Here is a 17,084-nt window from a genome sequence, read left to right as displayed (position 1 = left end):
CAGTATTTAGTGACATTTATTTGACTCGGAATTTTGAAGGCTGGGGGATCCAACCAGCAATGGCTCTGGCATCATGTTGTGGACCCCCAGGTTGCATCATGTTATGGTAGAGAAACAGAAAAGGAACTATGAGTGCACAGAAGAGAAGTGATCCTCTAGACCAATTACCTCTCACTGGGCCCTCTCTTAAAACACCGTTATACTGAGGCCCAAGCCTTCTGCACATGAGCTTTCAGGAGACAAACCACCTCCAAGTCTTGGCAATGACAACTCTCGCTTATAAATAAGGTTTAATTACGGGATTTTAAATTATTATTCTCATTGAAAACGCAGCAGATGTGGGAACGGGAGAGGAAACAAGAGTCTATCATCCCACGAAGGTGTGAGTACATACGTCAGGACTCAGTCTTCATGTAAACCAAGAGGTAAGCAGTTTCCCGCCTAGAAAGAAAAAAAAAAAGTGTCAGCACAAAAGAAGAAAAAAAAAAAAAAGGAAGCATCCATAGTGAAACCAGGATACACCATACCATTCCCTCAGAGGGGCAAATGGTGACCCGAGAGGATTGCCATCTAATGAGATGGTGGAAAATTGTGGGACCACAAAAGAAATCTGTGTGTTTGCAAGCAGATTCGACCACACAGCCAGCTGGGATCAGTTGTCCGTGAATTGTGTGCAGCTTCTCTGTGCGTGCTGTGAGGGTATAGCCACATTAGGTGCAAATGGGAGCTGTGGTCCCCAGAGCTGAGGCGTCCTCACCCTTCACAGAGAGTCTGCCCGCTCCTGCTCTGAATCGGAGGAGGCATCAGCCACAATCAGAGTGACAAAAGATCTGGCATCCAATGGAGATGCTTGAGGGGAACAAAAGAAAGCTGGCAGGTGGGTTGAAGGAGGTGTTCAAACACAATTGCATCAGTAGATGCTTTACTTTTCAAGTGGTCAAGCCCGCCTCTGAGCAGAGAGCCGTCTCTGACCACCTTCTGTGTACGCCATTGTTCCCAGAGCAGAAAAAAACAGCTGGGAAAGCTTTACAAAGACTCTTTGGTCTATCCTATCTTCATCCAGGCTTTTTATGTTTCTATAGTGACTGGTTTTAAGAGGTTATTTGTTGATTCTTACTAAATGCAAGCCACTGCTCGACATCAAAAGATGAAACGAGTGAGCCTTTCCCCCCTCGAAGAGTACCTATGAAATGTGACAGAAAGTTACATAAGTGAGCAATTAAGAGACCATCTTTGTTGTAGGGAGGCATGTGGGAAGCCCCTACAAATGTGCCGCAGCCGATCTGTAAATACAGGCTTTGCACAGAGAGGCCGTGAGTGACAAAACATGAGGCTGACTTTGCAACTAGGAGGAAGGCGACAGACACAGCATTTGAACTCCACCACGAATCCATGGGCATTGCCAAAATCTCAGTGTCTCAGAAAATCTCAGAAAAGCATGGCGCAGTGGGACGGGCAGTCACAGGTGGAGCTGGCTAGGCCGTCTCCGGGCCGTCATCAGAAGGCAAGTAACACCGGAGCCAAGAATTCAGGGTGAGTGTGTCGGGAGCCCAGCCCATCTCTTACCAGCGGTATCTGTGATTCCCATAGGTGCACTGGACATCCTCCCAGGTCACCTGCAAGGGTGTAAGAGAGAAGACAGCACCCACCTCAGTGTGCCTAAAAGGCAGGGCGCTGTCCCCTGTCCTCCTTCACCCCAGACAAGTCCGTCCCTCTCTCTAAACCTGGTTATGCCTACCCAAGAGCTACAGCTCTGGCATTAAAGAAGTTTCCTGCAGGGTCAGGGCCCTGGGCTTAGAGCGCCAGAAACCTGGGGTACTGTGCTGGCAGAGCATATACAGCCTCACTCATTAAAAACACCTCCGTTCAGGGTATGGACTGCAGAATTCAACAGGAAGACCCAGATGTCCCCAAGCCCAGGATTTACTGGAGGCAGCTAGTCTATGACAAGCTGACAAGATGACGGGCTGATGTTTCTCACCCAACAAACATGTGAGTCGTTGAAGCAGAACCATTTTCCATCCACAGGATTCCGGATGTAGGCACAGTAATGACCAAAGTCAGCCATCCCGACATGGGCGACCACAGCAAAGAGTTCATAGTGCACCGCAGACTGTGGGGAGACAGACGCAGAGACACTGGCAAATGTGGCCTTTCCCACTTCAAACCAAGAAAAGACAGTCTTTTTTTTTTTTTCTTGTGGAATCTCCCTAGAAGCTTGGGACAGCTGAATGAAACTTTCCTCTGATTAAATTTCCAACAAGCAGCCACCTTGAGATTAGCCTCAGAGCAGACTCTGACGATTGAATACCGAAGTGTAGCTGGTTCTGAGAACCTGAAACTTTGCATTTACTCACGCGCCTCTAAGTATTCCACGTGTCACTTCACATGGGAAGTGCCGGATTACAGATCCCTTTTCTCAGTGCTCTGAGGCATTTCCATAAAGCCCAATATTTAAAAAAAAAAAAAGAAAGAAAAGAAAAAGGAAGCTTTCTGAATCTTTAAGAGCAGAGGCGAAGGCCGGCTGTGACACAGCACAGCTTCAGAATGACATGGGTCCAATCCTAGAGACCCAGGTGGTCGAAGGAGAGAAATGACTGCCACCAATTGTCCTCTGACCCCACTCATGCCACACACACACACACACACACACACATACACACTAACAAATAAATACGACTTAATTATGTTTTAATTTTTAAAGAAGAACAAAAGCAGAAATAGATCTTGGATGTGTGTGTGTGTGTGTGTGCTTTCATAAATCATACCAAGCTTCAGTTGTTTTGCCACTGTTGTTTATGCCAAAGATGGCCAACAAGGGCCCACATCCCTGGATGAGAGCCTGACCCAGGAAGCTCACATCTGGCCCACATGGTGCTAATTCAGGTCACCTCATAGTCTGCTGAGCTATGGATCAAGCCTCTGGCCTGGACTTGGTACGTACAGCTAGAGCGCTTATGAGCGAGTGGTGTCCAGTAGCTGATGGGGTTGGACGGCTACCTCAGAAGGCCATGGAGTCTGCCAAGATGAATGAAGGACGGAAGGTAAGGCTCACCTGCTCCTTGGTATCACCAACGTCCGTCTCAGTTGGCTGAACCTGACTGAAATCCAAGCTCTGGGGGAAATGTACTGAGTGGCAGATCTTTTCTGTCTGTGAGTTCCTGATGGAGAATCTCATGAGGTGGATGGTCAGGGTTTGGGGCAAACGAGTCAGCTTCAGAACCTGAAAAGACAAAGTCATTGTGAAGTCTTTGGGCACCGGGGGTGGGTAGGTTCAGAGAGGTGTTGAGGCTGGCAATGTGCCCTTTCCCACAAGGGAGAGGCGGGCACCTTCAAGACTCACGTGACTGACTGTCATCACCTTACATCTCTCTGCTTGGGCCCGGGCCCTGTGTCATCTACTCTAGGACTCCAGCCTAACCCTGAGAGAAAAACCCTACCCACTGCTCCCAAACCTTCCCCCTCTTGTCCCCAAAAGGTTCATCCTGTTCCTCTTAGTGATAAGATCTGAGATGCCAAGTCTGAAGTCATTCAGATGAGAAGCCCCAGGATCCCAGGCTCTGGCTGGACCCAGATTCCCAAGGTCAGCCATTAGGAGATGCCCTGAAGGCAATCCCAGACCAGTGAAGGGCTTGGTTGGAAGGCATACCTGTCTCCAAGGCGTCTTCTTCCCGCAGTTCTCACAGAAGCACTTGTCTGAGCTTGCTAACTCCTTGGGCTGGAAGAAACATCGCAAGGCATCCTCCTGCCGCACCCAGGAAAAGAAGCAAGAGGCATTCATGTTTCCAGTCTCAAACACAGCCCTCTTCCCCTGCCAATGGAAGCCCAAGCTACCCTTTAATCCCCAGCCCCCCTAAGTGGGCACGTGTGCACGGAGCAGGATTTCAGAAAATACCCCACTGCTAGAGGAACAAAACCGGAAGACATGTTCCAGGGGAAGGACATGAGGAACACGGGAAGGGGGGGTTCCTCCCCCAAGTCAAAGAGATTGGCCAGGAGGCACACCCATGCCAAGGCACATATGTGGAGAACAGGAGTCAGTTCTTCCACCATGTAGGACCCGAGGATCAAACTCAGGGCATAACGCCTGGCAACAAGCACCTTGACATGCTGCGCCATCTTGCCCACATGAGATCCAAGGGTAGGGGGACAGAAGCAAAAGGAAGCTGGCTACCTTGGGATACACAAAGTCCCCAACGAGAAGTGCCTCACCAGTGTTTTCAGGGGCTTGGTGTCCATATCAAAAAGAGGAAGAGAGAGAGTGAGCAGCCTGCTGCTTCTGCTGCTCTCGGCGGCACAGCCTACGCAAATGAGGGACTCCTTGGTCCAGATTGTAAACAGAGCCTGCAGCTGCTCTGCCTGCAAGCGGAGAGCGAGGGGTCAGATGACCTGGAAGCCACGTTAGGTCCATGTAAGTGGCTTTCAGGCAGAAGCTCAGAAACGGGCCGACACAAATATTTGCTTCCCTGACTTTAAGGTAACCACACCCACCCTGGGGAGCTGAGCCAAGCAGTGACTGCACACAGTTGAAGGGCATCAACCACGGGCCCTTACCAAGTCCACGTCCGTGATCTGGTCCTTAGTCAGGTTCCAGAGCGTAAGGTAGAGATAGGCAGCATCATGCTGGACGAACACTGGTCAGAGGGAAGCACAGTCAGTCAGGAGACTTCCCTTGTAGAGCCAGCAGGATGCCTGACACGGAACCCTCACCGCTCTGTCCTTTCCCAGCCTTCTCTCCCCTTCAGAACGACTAAATGAAAAGTAAGCTCAGTGTTGACTTTTTTTTCTCTGTCATCATCACCTCTACAGACCTCTGACAGATCCCAACTATTTCCTCCCACTTTTGGCTGAGCAGATACTATGACGGGACTCCTCTGCCCCCTGGTGGTCGCTTTTATTCACTAACAGCGGGGCCTCTTCCCAATCTGACCAGGTTGCCCCAAAAATGCCCGAGTAAAGGATCAAAGAGAACGACCAGCTCCAGGTGAGATGATCCTGGCTGAGACCAGCGGGAACTTTGCCGGGAATTGTCTACCTGTTGCATAAGTACGTATGAAATTGTGAACAGGCACAACTGACTTTAATAGTGTCTGTCCAAAGAAGTGGGAGGTCAGAAAAACAGGTGAGAAACAGGCTGTGGACTGTTTGCTAAAAGGGCAGATCTGTGCCAAAATGCAAAGACATTTCAGGGCAAGGCAGTTTCTAAGAACATGCTCCGTATTCCATCACGGCATTTGTGATATGCAGTGCCACAGAAACCTGACAGTCTTTGTTTTCGTTATTTTTTGACCCGTCCTGCTTCTAAACTTTAAGTTCCTGTTGCCTTACGCACATCAAATCTACAATGATGAATGTGGACGTTATATGTTAATTGAATGTATTAATTAATCTGTGTAATGAACCCCAACTCAAAAGCAGTGTAGCAGATGGGGGAAATTGATTGAATTATATCAATCAGCGAATTATATGCAGATGGTTTCCTGTCACAGCATTATCACTGACGTGAAGAAAACTGGATTAAGGTGCTGTGATGGTCAGTTTTGTTTTGTTTACATTTATTTATTTGATATTATCAGTATAGATGTTTTGCCTGTATGTACGTACATATGTATGCCTAGTACCGTGTGTATGCCTAATGCCTTTGAGGGTCAAAAGAGGGCATCCAGTCCCCTGGAACAGGAGTTACAAATGGTTGTGAACTACCACACATGAGAACTAAACCTGGGTCCTTTACAAGAGCTCATAAGTACTCTTAACTGGAGCCAGCTCACTAGCTCCGGTCACAATCAGTTGTAACTGTCAGCTTGACACAATGGAAAACCACTTGGGAAAAATGTCTCATTCAGGGGCTCCCTGGATTAAACTGGCCTGTGGTCATATCTGCAGGGGTTGCCCTGACTGTTTTCATTGCTATGGGAAGACCCAGCTCACTGTAGGCTGTACTGTTCCTGGGTCTGGGTCCTGGGCCACATGAAAACAGAGAGTAAGCTAAATGGTAGACGCACCTACAGAGGGCAGGAGAGCTGGCCCTGCCCCTCAGCAGCTGCAGCGCTTGGGAGATTGGGCCCTGCACCTCACCTGGGCAGTACGGTAAAGCTGACCCTCCATGTGGAGACTGCAGGTGAACTAGCACCAAGAGTACAGGAGAGCTGGCTCTGCCTCCCTTGTCTTTGCCTCTTTCTGTTGTGCAGTGGCAAAGACAAGGGAGAGATGCCCTCCTCCCCTTTCTTGTCCCTTGCCACTTGGGATCATGAGAGTAAGAGAATAGGCCATGTCCCTCACTGGCTGCAACACTTGGGAGAGCAGGGTTTGCACCTCACTTGCACAGCAGGATAGAGCTGGCCCTAGTTGCAGGGGTTGCCAGTGAGCCAGCCCTGAGGGTATGAGTGTGGGAGAGCCAGCGGGTTGACCAGCTCATCGACCTCCTCTCAGGCCCAGATCCAGGGCTTTGAATTGGCCCACCCAAGCACGAACCCATCAATGAACTGCTACAATGCAAAATGAAGGGGCCAGTCCTACTACAGATCCATGACACAGGGCAACAACAGGGTATCTGAAAGGGGTCCCAGTGAAGTGCCAGTATTGATAGCATAGCAAAAATCATACCGACCAATCAGTCATTGCAATGAACATTTGCAAGCAAAGAAGTATGGACGAAAGGATTTACTGTGAGTCACGCTGTGACACACTACAGCTTCCACAATGAGATTTTTTTTCCCTCGGCTGGTGGGAAGATTGCAAAGGTGGAGGGCAGGTCCAAGGGGATGGGGAGATGAGTGGAATTGAGATGCATGATGTGACATTCACAAAAAAACAAAAAGTTTTTTAAAAAGCCAACCAAGTATATTATACCCAGCAAAGCTATCCTTCAAAAATGAAGAAAAATAAAATAAAGGTTTTCCAAGAAAACAAAAATCTGAGGAATTCTTCACCAGACTGCCCCCATAAGAAATGCTTATAAACGTACATGACAGGCAAGGCAGAGTACCTTCTATACACACACATACTCACAAAGAGAGAATAAAAGCACCTCTTCACAAACATAAACAAGAAAAAAAGAAAGACACTGAGTGTGAAGGTACCTGCCTCTAAGCCTAGCAACCAGGAATCGAAGGCTAGAGAACCAAGAGCTTATGGTCAACTTAGCTACATAGTGACCTTGATGTGAAGAAAAGAGGAAGAAGAGGAAGAAGAGAGGGAGAGGGAAGGTGGAAGGGAAGAAAGAAAAAAAAAAGAATAAAAATTATCCAAAACACATACAGAAATTTTACATCATTACAAGAGCATGCCTCATTTATCAGTGGTAATATTTAATGTAAACCAGTTAAATCCCCCCCCCACTGACGTGTCTAAAAACCAAAACTCAATGATGTGATTCACACAAGAAAATCACTTTATCATCGAAGACACACAGAATGAAAGTGAAAGGCCAAAAAGGATACAAGAAAACAGAAACCAAAGGCAGACATTGGCAGCGATACTTGTACCAGCAAAATAGACTAAAATTCAAAGATTGCAAAAGGAGACAGAAGGTCAGTACGTAATAAGAGAGCAATCGACTCAACAGAAAGATTTAACAATTGTAACCGATACACTCCCAAAACTGAAGCACCCAGATGCATAAGGCAAACAGTCCTAGGTCTAAACACATACACAGAGATTCTAAAACGCACTTGGGTGTTTCAACATCCCCACTTTCAACAAATCATCTGAACAAAAAAAAAAAAAAAAAAAAAATCAACAGTGCTGGTGAGATGGTTCATCACACATACACAAAAAAGCACTTGCTGCTCAGACTGGTAGCCTGAGTTCAGCACCTAAATCCCACAGTGGAAGGAAGGGATCAACTCCCACAAGTTCTCCTCTGACCTTCATACACACGCTGTGGTATGAACACACCCTCACTTATACCCTCACTCACACACACACACACAGCATATATCACATAACAACAATAAACAAAATCTTAAATCTTTTTTAAGGCCAACAGTGAGTTAGACAATACTATACACCAAGCGGATTCAACAGGCATTGACAGAACATTTCAAATGAAAACGGAGGGGAAAGCATTCTTCTGTATGTATTCCATTCAGTTTATTGTAGATTTCTGTAAAGGATTCCAAGAATCCAAAGCTGAACCTACTGAGTTAGGTCCTCAGAAGAAAAAAAAAAAAAAAAAACATTCTAGTTCCCTTCTGTGGCTGTGATAAAACGCTGTGACCAAAAGCAATGTAGGGGAGGGAAGGGTTTATCGGGCCCACAATTCCAGGTCGAGGTGCATCACTGAAGCGGAGGCAGGAACCCAAACAGGAACTTGAAAGAGAAACAAAGCATGGAAGAACACTGCTTGCTGCCTCACTCTCCAGCTCATGCTCAGACTATAGATCCTAGGACTACCTGCCCAGCGATGTGTGGGGGAGGGGGTCACAGTGAGCCGAGCCCTCCTACATCAATGAGCAGCCAACACAGACACACCTATACCCACCCACAGACACACCTATACACCGGTCTAATCTCAGAAGCCCCTTTTGACTGAGACTTCCTTATCAGGTGATTCTTGGCTGTGTCGAGTTGACCGTTAAAAGCCAACCAGGACAAAGGACAACGGGGAGGAAGATGGTGTGTGTTTTGGCAAAAGTACACTTGGCTACCGGCAACACGAAGAAATGAGTGCTTAAAGAGAAAGATGTGCTAATTACCCTGACATTGCACGAATGTAGCAAATCACTCGCTGCGCCCTGAAAATGGGCAACTGCTGTTTAAAGGTACTTCAAAGCAACAAGCTGATATTAGTCAGAAAAAAAAAAAAAAAAAAAAAAAAAAACTCATGCTAAACCTTTCCTCACAGAAGTAAAGAGATACATGTTTCAGATCAACACCAATACCTCTAACAGGAAGGGTCTAGAGCCTAGCTGTTCATTCACTGCCCATCAGCCCCGTCCCTCCCTCCTCCCCTAGTAGGACCCTCTTCCCTGCTGCAAGGGCTCTTACGGGGCACAGTGTATCTCTGGAGGCAGTAAGCAAGCTCCAAAGGCAGCACGGCTTTCTGCCGGCTGGACTGCATCTTCTCCAGCAACAGCAGCAGCTGGAAAGGGACGCTCCTCTTCTGCTCGTCCGCCCCCCGTGGCACTGTTATCCTGCCAAGTAAGAACAGCCAGGCAGGCGGCTCAGACCTGCCACCCCTCAGGCCAGCAGCACACCGAGATCACTGCAAGAACTGCAAAGACTTTCCGTGTCCATGCCATTCTCTGGGTTCGGTCGGGATGATGGAAATGGGTAGATTTCTGCCTGGACTCAAGTGACTTAGGGACCGGCGTGCACAGAGTGCCTTCCTAAAAGGGGGATCAACACAGTCCCACCCCAGCCAGGCTCAGCCTTCACACTAGGAAGGACAGGGTCCACCCTAGAGCAAGGAGATAAATATCTAGTCTGAGGGACTTTGCGCTAGAAAACCAAACACTGAATTAGGTCCAGGGAAGAAAAGGCAATACAGCAGATGACAGTGTTTGGCCATGATTCGTTTAACTATAAGGAACTCTCGCTTGCTTTGTGGATGAAGAAAAAGCAGAGAGCATGGGGCCAAATAAAATCACTGGTAAAATGACTGCATCCGTTCGATTTTATTAGACCACTAACTTTCTCTGATATTAGTCTGTCCCAACTCCAGACCAGTGACCATCTCCCATGGTTGTACTTCAGAAGTATCTGAGGAGTCTTTTTTAAAAGCACTAATGGGGGCTGGAGAGATGGCTCAGCAGCTAAGAATGCAGGCTGCTCTTCCACAAGACCCGGCTTCTTTTTCTAGCACCAACGTGGCGGCTCACAGTTTCATGGGATCCAACTCCCTCCTCTGGCCTCCCTGGCTACGCATGTGGTACTCAGAGATACATGCAGGCAAACTACCCACACACGTAAAACAATAAAATAATAGTTAAAAAAAAATTCAAAGGTGCAGTAATGCCCCACACCACCTGAAACCAAGTGGAGACAGGGGCAAGCTTGTACGTATGTTTTAACTTTATAAATGACGCTAACCTGCAGTACAAAATGATCAAGGAAAGATCTTTTTCTCGGGCCACCTCTGGAGTAAAGACTTATAAAAGTCAAAGGTGCTGTGAATAAACCAGTGTTCTGAAACATAAATGATATGCACGCGATCAGCCAGACCCGTGGTCGTACCTCTTCAATATCTTCCGGAAGCCCACATTCATCATGAACACCTGAATCAAGGAGTTAAGGCAACAGGTCTGTCCAATGTTGTGTAAACCAACCAGACCTATAAAATGAAGAGGGAAAAAATACTGGAGGTAAGACAACACCAAACAGAACTCAAGCATTTTCCCAGCCACGAAAGACTAAAGGACATAAAGTCCTGAGAAATACTCTCACAGACACAAAGAATTCACCAGGGAGCTTGCAAACAGTCTGGGAAGGAGCGAACAAGTGCCGGGGCTTTGAAAACTTAAATGACAAAACAAGCTTTAATAACGCACTAGAGCACGGTGAGGTCACAGGCAGACAGTGAGTGGCACAGCAGTTGGTGGAGGAAAAGGCAAAGAGACGCTGAGAGCTCATGTGGGGAGTGCTGGTTCCTCTCTCTCCACACTTCCACACCGCTATGATCAGGTCGGATGTCGATGTGGCTCAGAGATAACACAGGGTTTGTCTGGTCTACACTGGGCTCCAGGAGAAGAGTCCCTCGGTCCTCCACACAGAAATGAAGGGCACTGCCCCACAGTGATGGAGCACACCTTTAATCCCAGCACCTGGGAGGCAGAGGCAGGCAGATGTCTGAGTTTGGGGCCAGCCTGGTCTACAGTGTAAGATCCAGGATAGTCAGAGCTAAACAGAGAAACCCTGCCTCAAAAAAAAAAAAAAAAAAAAAGTGGAAGGAGAGAGAGAGAGGAAGGAAGAAGAAGAGGAGGAAGAGAAGGAGGAGAAGAAGAAAAAATGGAGGACACTGAAGGCAGCTGTGGGAAAAACCCATCAGCCCCAAACTTACCTCAAGAGGTGGACACAACTTTCAAAGACATAGGAAAACCAAAAATAATATTCCTGTGCCACATCAGCAAGCAAAGTTCTTTCCCACCCCAACCACAGGGTCAGCTGATGCCAGAAGGTGAGAGGCTGAAGGATAAGACAGTCTCCCAAATTTCAGGGCCCTGGACAAAAAGCTTCTGAGACAGGACAAAGCAAATTATTTGGGGCCAATGGGCTTCAGCTCACAAATCAGCAGGGCACATTCTTTAAGCAGACAAGAGTCACCAGAATGAAACTAATGCAGACCGCGCCACTTCCAAAGCAGACTGTAAGCAAAGCATTTCTATACAGTGATAAGCGAAGGGAGGGCTCTAATGACCGTGAGGGTGGTCCCAGGCACTGCCATGTTCTCTAGGGAACACTCTCTTCTTCTTCATGCTCTCCTCTTCCTCCAGTTCTGAAGACCGCTGAGACTCAGCCACAACTGACTGGCAGGTTTTCCTCAGGAGCCCAAACCCCTTGCCCATTAGTGATCACGCCCAAACCCCGAGGTTGGGACTGCCAGGAGGTCAGGATTCCACAACTTCACTTCCAGGAAGAGTCCGCACAAGCAGGGAACGAAGATACCTCTGTGAAAACACAAAGCGAGAGAGAGGCCTTACCATGGGGGCGAACCCACGCCATCAGCTCTCACTCCACCTCTTCATTTTACCCGTCCTCAGCATGGACTGCCAGGTCTAAACACTGGCCTCTTCTTCCCTCTAGGTTCTGTGTCTTAGCAAATGGTCTGGACCACTGGCGGTCTCCTTGCCCCTCACTCTCAATCCTTAACAGTTGAAAAAGGCAGCCATTCCACTGGCTAGGGACGGCTCACAGATAAATCTCTTGTTCTCCACATCTTTGATTCCCTGGGACAGGCCTGCAGACATCTAAGGTCCTTCGTCTGGGAAGCTTGTCCTAGGTTCTCAGGGAGGCTTTTGTGCCATCCGTGCTTTAAGCACTTGGTGCAGGAAGTTATTCAAATTCCGAGGTGAGGACCATGTGTCTCTGTATGTGGAAACAGTGGCTCACAGCTCAGAATGTCCACCTTCAGGAGACATCCCTTCCCAGATCCAGAAGACAACTGAGTCCCTTTCATCCAAACCAAGGCTTCATAAGCACGCGATCAGATGATAAATGAGGAAATGAACCACAACGAACCCCCAACCCGTTCTTACTTCCTCCTGACAACACAGACCTCAGCCACCTGTAAACCCTCCCCCAAAATTCACTGGGATCCCTGTGGGTCCTCACATGTGTCTCGGGACAAGCGTCACCACTGCCATAGCAACTGAACCTGCCTCTCTCTCCGGTGTGCTTAAGGCAGCTGCAAGGCACCGCCAGACTCGGCAGCCGGCTGCAGGAAGCACGCCCGCATCTTCAGCTAGGGATGCTCTGAAAGTGGAAAACACCCAGCTATTCTCGGGGGGGCCACATGCCCTTTGATTCCCCCAGTTCCTTCTGAAAGGCTTTCGACTTCCGCCTGCAGCTTCCCTCACATCTGCAAGCACAGCCACAGGTCTAAGCTCGAACACACCGACCTGCACCGCGTCCTGTGCCTACTCCTTCCTCCCCTCTAGCCGGAGCGGACACTCCAGACCTGAGTTCCTCTGTGCTTCTCCTTCCCCGCCGGCAAGGAAATCAAGACGCCTGAGAGCCCATTGGCCGCGGATTCCGAAATGGGCTGGATTCATCCGGGGTCACCTCAGTTAGATTCTTTTTCCAAGAGATAGGGAGGGACTGGTGTTGGGGGCCCGTGAACCCAGGGCTTACCAGCACAGGCCGGCCCAGCTGGCCACCTTACCCCAGGGATTCCCTGCTCCACACCTTTCGAGCACTAGAATTTCAGGGCGATCGCCATGCTCACCCAGCACCTATGGACCCTACCCCCTGTCTTGGCATGCACACAGCCAGCTTTTTCCCTGGCGTCTGCGTTCCTGCGTGTGGATGCGTGCACAAACCACCGGCGACCGGAAGAGGGCGTCGGATCCCCTGGCGCTTGAGTTACAGGCTCTCAGGAGCTGCCCAAACAGTTGTGATTCTGGGAGCAGAACTCAGGGCCTCTGAACCGGCGGTAACCGCTGAGCCATTTAGCACCAGAAGTTAATAAGCTTCATACATGTCCTGTACCAGTTTCTGGTCTGACCAATGGAGTGCAAGAAGCCAGTCAGAACTCACTGGCTAAACGCGTAATCTAGGTCGGGCTGTGTCTTTAAGGGCGTGTTTCATGGAACAAGTCAGCCTATGGCCAAGTTTAAGAAAGCCAAGAGGCTAGGAGGGTTGCTAAGCCAGTAATTCCAGCACTTGGGAGGCCGAGGAAAAGGAATAACAAGTTTGGGGCCAGCTTGGGCTACAGAATGAGACCTTACCGAGACACAGCACATGAATCTGAATCTTGATACAAGGACAGCTACGTGTGTGGTGCGCAAAAGCTTGGCTTCTGGGGAAAGGGGATGTGGGTAAGTTTTGCAGAGAATTTTAAGAAGATTTGTGTACGTAACTTTGCATAAGTAAATCCAAACTCAAAACGGCAGGAAATACAGACAGTTTAGAAACTTACTAACTGGTGAGCTAACAGTCACAGAACCCCAACTCCGGACCATGCCAAGACATCGACTTACACTATCCATTTGGGAACAGTCAGTAATTCTGACAGGATCTGATCATCACACACTGCAAACGTGCTGAACTGAGAAGCCAATCATTATGTCCTCTATATAAATATGCAGTGGGGGGATGGGTTCTTTCAGAGAGGCTTTTTTGGGGATTTTATTTGTGGTTTTTTTTCCCTTTTTTTTTTTAACTTTAAGAAAGATGTTACTCTGTAGCTAAATTGGTCTCAAACTCAATCCCTTGCCTCAGCCTCCTGAGTACCAAAATGGCAGGCATCAATGCCAGTTGAAGTTCGTCTGATTCCTATGTGCCAATTAAAAATAAAATTTATTTCTTATTGAACCAAATGTCGGAGGGAGTATGAGTAAACAGAATTTTTTTAAGCACCTACATGGCAGCTCAGAACTCCAGTTCCAGGGCATCTGATGTCCTGTTCCGGCCTTTGTGGACACCGCATGCATGGGGAGGGACACATACAGAAAAACCCTCAGACGTACACAAAAGAAAAAAGTAAATAAATCTCTTTAAAACAAAATATCTGCTCAAAACGGCAAATGGGGACTGGAGAGGTGGCCCAGCCTGCAAAGAGCTTTCCTAGCAATCATGAGCATCTGAGTATGATCCCCAGAACTCACATAAAAAGGCCAGATCTGCAATGCACATCTATAGTCTGCAGGACAAGACAGCCTATCTCAGAAACAAGGTAGATGGCTTCTGAGGAACTACACTGAGAGTGACCTCTGACCTTTGTGCACACATCCACATAGACAGACAGACAGACACAAACACAGACACACTCAGAGGGAAACGCGCGTGTGCGCACACACACACACACACACCACTAGAAAAATTCAGAAAACAGAATATGATTTCTTCTTTAGATTCAAATAATGTCAGTGGAGAATTGTATTATGTATGCATCAATACATGTGTGTGATAATTCTAAATAGAAAGTAAAAAGCCAAGTTTAGGCAAATATCTTGAGGGGAGGCAAGGGCATGAAGCTGGAGAAGGGGAGATTCTTGCTTGGGAACAATGTGTTTTGGTATTGGAACAAGTACGTAAAGTTTATTTTACTACTCTCAGCTCGTTGACTGGAACCCGGAGTTAAGGCTAATGAACTGACCAGCAGACGGAAGCAGACATGGTCTAGCTTAGGCTTGAGGGAAGCAGCCCTCTCACTGCGCAGGGCACACTACAGCTCAGGCTTGGGGGGGGAGGAAAAGCAAGTCTACAGAGCTTAGTTTGACTGTAATGGGCAGGTAGCAGAGCACTGTTGGGGGGTGAGGGGGAGAATGGAAACAAAGGGGACTGGGGAAGATGGCAAGCAGGCAGAAAGGATGGGGCTGAACCAAGAAATCACCTGCAAAGAAGAGGTAGCTGCACTCCCAAACTCAGCCACTGATTCAGAACACACTGGCACCAAATGTGCCTGGCCCCACCCTTGCCGAAGCCTGCATCACTCAAAAGTGGGGGCATGATGGAAATAACCACCACAGGCAACCCACGGAAGTGGCCACAGGGTCAGTGAGGGTCTCGAGAGAAAGAGCTGGAGAGCCAGTGACAGGATGGGGGAATTTGGTGGTAAGTCCCTCCCTGGTGTTCACTCATACTGGGGGTTGGGGGAGGGCAGGTCCCGGCTATAAACCCCCTAATAAATGTATCGTTATCAGCAATATCTAAGCAGTCTTCAAAACTTTTGAGACAAGGTCTAGTAATGTGGGTCCACTGGCCTCAAACTTTTGTGCATAGTTTTTTTGTTGTTGTTGTTCTGTTTTTAAGATGTGAGGGTGTCTCACCATTTAGACTAGGCTAGCCTCAAATCCTCAGCAAAACTCCTGCCTCAACCTCTCCAATGCTGTGATTACAGGGTGAGCTGAGGCACCACATCCAAACTCTAGATCCTCCTGCCTCACTCAGCCTCCCTGTGGCTAAAATCCCCAGAGATTACCAAAGGCGCACACCTCTGCTCTGGGCCTTGACCTCCTTCTTAGTGATCAGCTCCCATTTTATGAACGATGGGAATACGCTGGACAAAATTAGATCCCTCCGGAAGAAACCCAAACTAACAGAGTATCTTGGGGCTCCTCTGACCCTCGTGGCATGATATGAATTTGGGGCCCTCCTGACCATACGTGTAGGTAGACATGTCCTCAGCCTGGAAATGCTGCACACCTTTCCAGAGCCCGTTAGGACTCTGGCAACAGCCCAATCACATGATCCTCTCAGTTTCGAGACAAGGTGATTTTCCCCCTTACAAACCTAACATTGCATAACAACGCCCAGACCATGAAGCACAGTTTTCCAGAGTGAAGAAAGAAAGAAAACAAGCAAAAAGTCTTTTTTTTTTAAAGCCCTCTGCTAGGGCATGGTAAGTCAGGAGGGAGCAAGACACCCCACACCCTATGCCACTTTCTGCTCAGCCTCTTTTTACGGAACACATAACGGTGTCAAGGCACACAAGATACTTTGCATGAAGCATCCTAGCATGTTCTGAAATAACTCACCTCGCCCTCTGAGTCAGTCTCAAAGCCTAAACTACCTCTCCGTTAAGTATAAAATTAAAAGTCGTCACTTGGAAACACTCGAACCGGACTTTTTATACTTAAAGTTATACTTAGCTTTCTTCCCAGAAGATGAAAAGCAGGCAGGAGAACAGGTCTAAAACACTCTGACTTGGGAGATTTGACAAGTATCTTTCCAGTGTCTCAGTCCACTGATTCAGATTTTAAAGGAGTTTTTCACAAGTATTTGCACAAGGGCATACAAAAAAAAAAAAAAGGATATTTGATGACAAATCATCTATACCAGTAAAAATAAATTCGCACTTCTTATATGACACGTCAGTTAAAATACTAGCATGGAAAGGCAGAACAAGAAGCAAGTTACAGAATGATGTTCAAGATATGCATGATTTTTTTTCTGATAAAGTATACATAAAAATGATACTGAGTTGAAAAGAGAAACAGCTGTACACATCCGTGTGGCTAGAATTTTTAACAAGCCGCTTTCGTGACTTTTTTTTTTTTTTTAATTAAACATAAATCACGACCAAAGTCCAAACAAACAGATCTGCTTGGAAAGCAAACTCATTGGCCCGGTATATGCATGCCAAGAATACATACTGCCACTATTTGCTGAACCCAAGGAAATTCTTAATCATCTGGAGATATTAGGAGCAAAGCTCCGGCGGGATGAAGGAAACTTCCAAAGTTAGCCACACACTTGCCTCCGGCACCTCGAGTCAAGCCAGCCAGCGAAGACTGAACGGGATCCGCAAAGAGCTCCAGAAGGGGACGCGGGCGCGCAGCGGAGCGGGGCAGCCAGCGGCCTCCCGCTCGGGCAGCTCAGGAGCAACTGCGGTGCGCGGAGCGCGGCTGCCCCTAGCCCAGCCCCGACACTCCCGGCCAAGCCCTCTGCGCGCCCGGCCCCGCCCCCTCACCGCCAAGCTT

At 48.0% G+C, this 17,084-nt stretch overlaps 1 protein-coding gene across 4 annotated transcripts; it reads right to left on the bottom strand.

Annotated features, from left to right (window-relative positions):
• On the bottom strand, positions 1–17,019 carry Usp18 (ubiquitin specific peptidase 18). 4 transcript variants are annotated; one of them, XM_060384118.1, is made up of 11 exons: positions 16,858–17,019; positions 11,360–11,609; positions 10,180–10,276; positions 8,992–9,137; positions 4,555–4,634; positions 4,213–4,359; positions 3,650–3,745; positions 3,056–3,223; positions 1,982–2,113; positions 1,567–1,616; positions 1–441 (listed from the first exon to the last, which is right to left on the bottom strand). In XM_060384118.1, exons 2-11 carry the CDS (start codon positions 11,505–11,507, stop codon positions 396–398), a joined length of 1,110 nt encoding a protein of 369 aa, XP_060240101.1. In that variant the 5' UTR covers positions 11,508–11,609; positions 16,858–17,019; the 3' UTR covers positions 1–395. The 4 variants fall into 4 exon arrangements, with proteins under 4 accessions (XP_060240101.1, XP_060240100.1, XP_060240102.1 ...); XM_060384117.1 differs by having other exon boundaries at positions 16,862–17,015; XM_060384119.1 differs by lacking the exon at positions 16,858–17,019 and adding an exon at positions 16,758–16,779.
• Positions 17,020–17,084: the final 65 nt, after the last annotated feature.

This window comes from Meriones unguiculatus, chromosome 5, assembly GCF_030254825.1.
Source record: "Meriones unguiculatus strain TT.TT164.6M chromosome 5, Bangor_MerUng_6.1, whole genome shotgun sequence".
Taxonomy (NCBI): domain Eukaryota; kingdom Metazoa; phylum Chordata; class Mammalia; order Rodentia; family Muridae; genus Meriones; species Meriones unguiculatus.
The sequence above is the reverse complement of the archived record's forward strand: the minus strand, read 5'-3'. Positions and strand labels throughout refer to the sequence as shown.

Bases quoted from the DNA above. Each gene is read 5' to 3' on its own strand.
- Usp18 (XM_060384118.1), bottom strand. From the start codon at position 11,507: ATGGGCAAGGGGTTTGGGCTCCTGAGGAAAACCTGCCAGTCAGTTGTG. The intron at 9,138-10,179 runs GTACGACCACGG...CTTACTTGGCAG, and splicing joins TTCCGGAAGATATTGAAGAG to GATAACAGTGCCACGGGGGG. The intron at 4,360-4,554 runs GTAAGGGCCCGT...CTCCGCTTGCAG, and splicing joins AGATCACGGACGTGGACTTG to GCAGAGCAGCTGCAGGCTCT.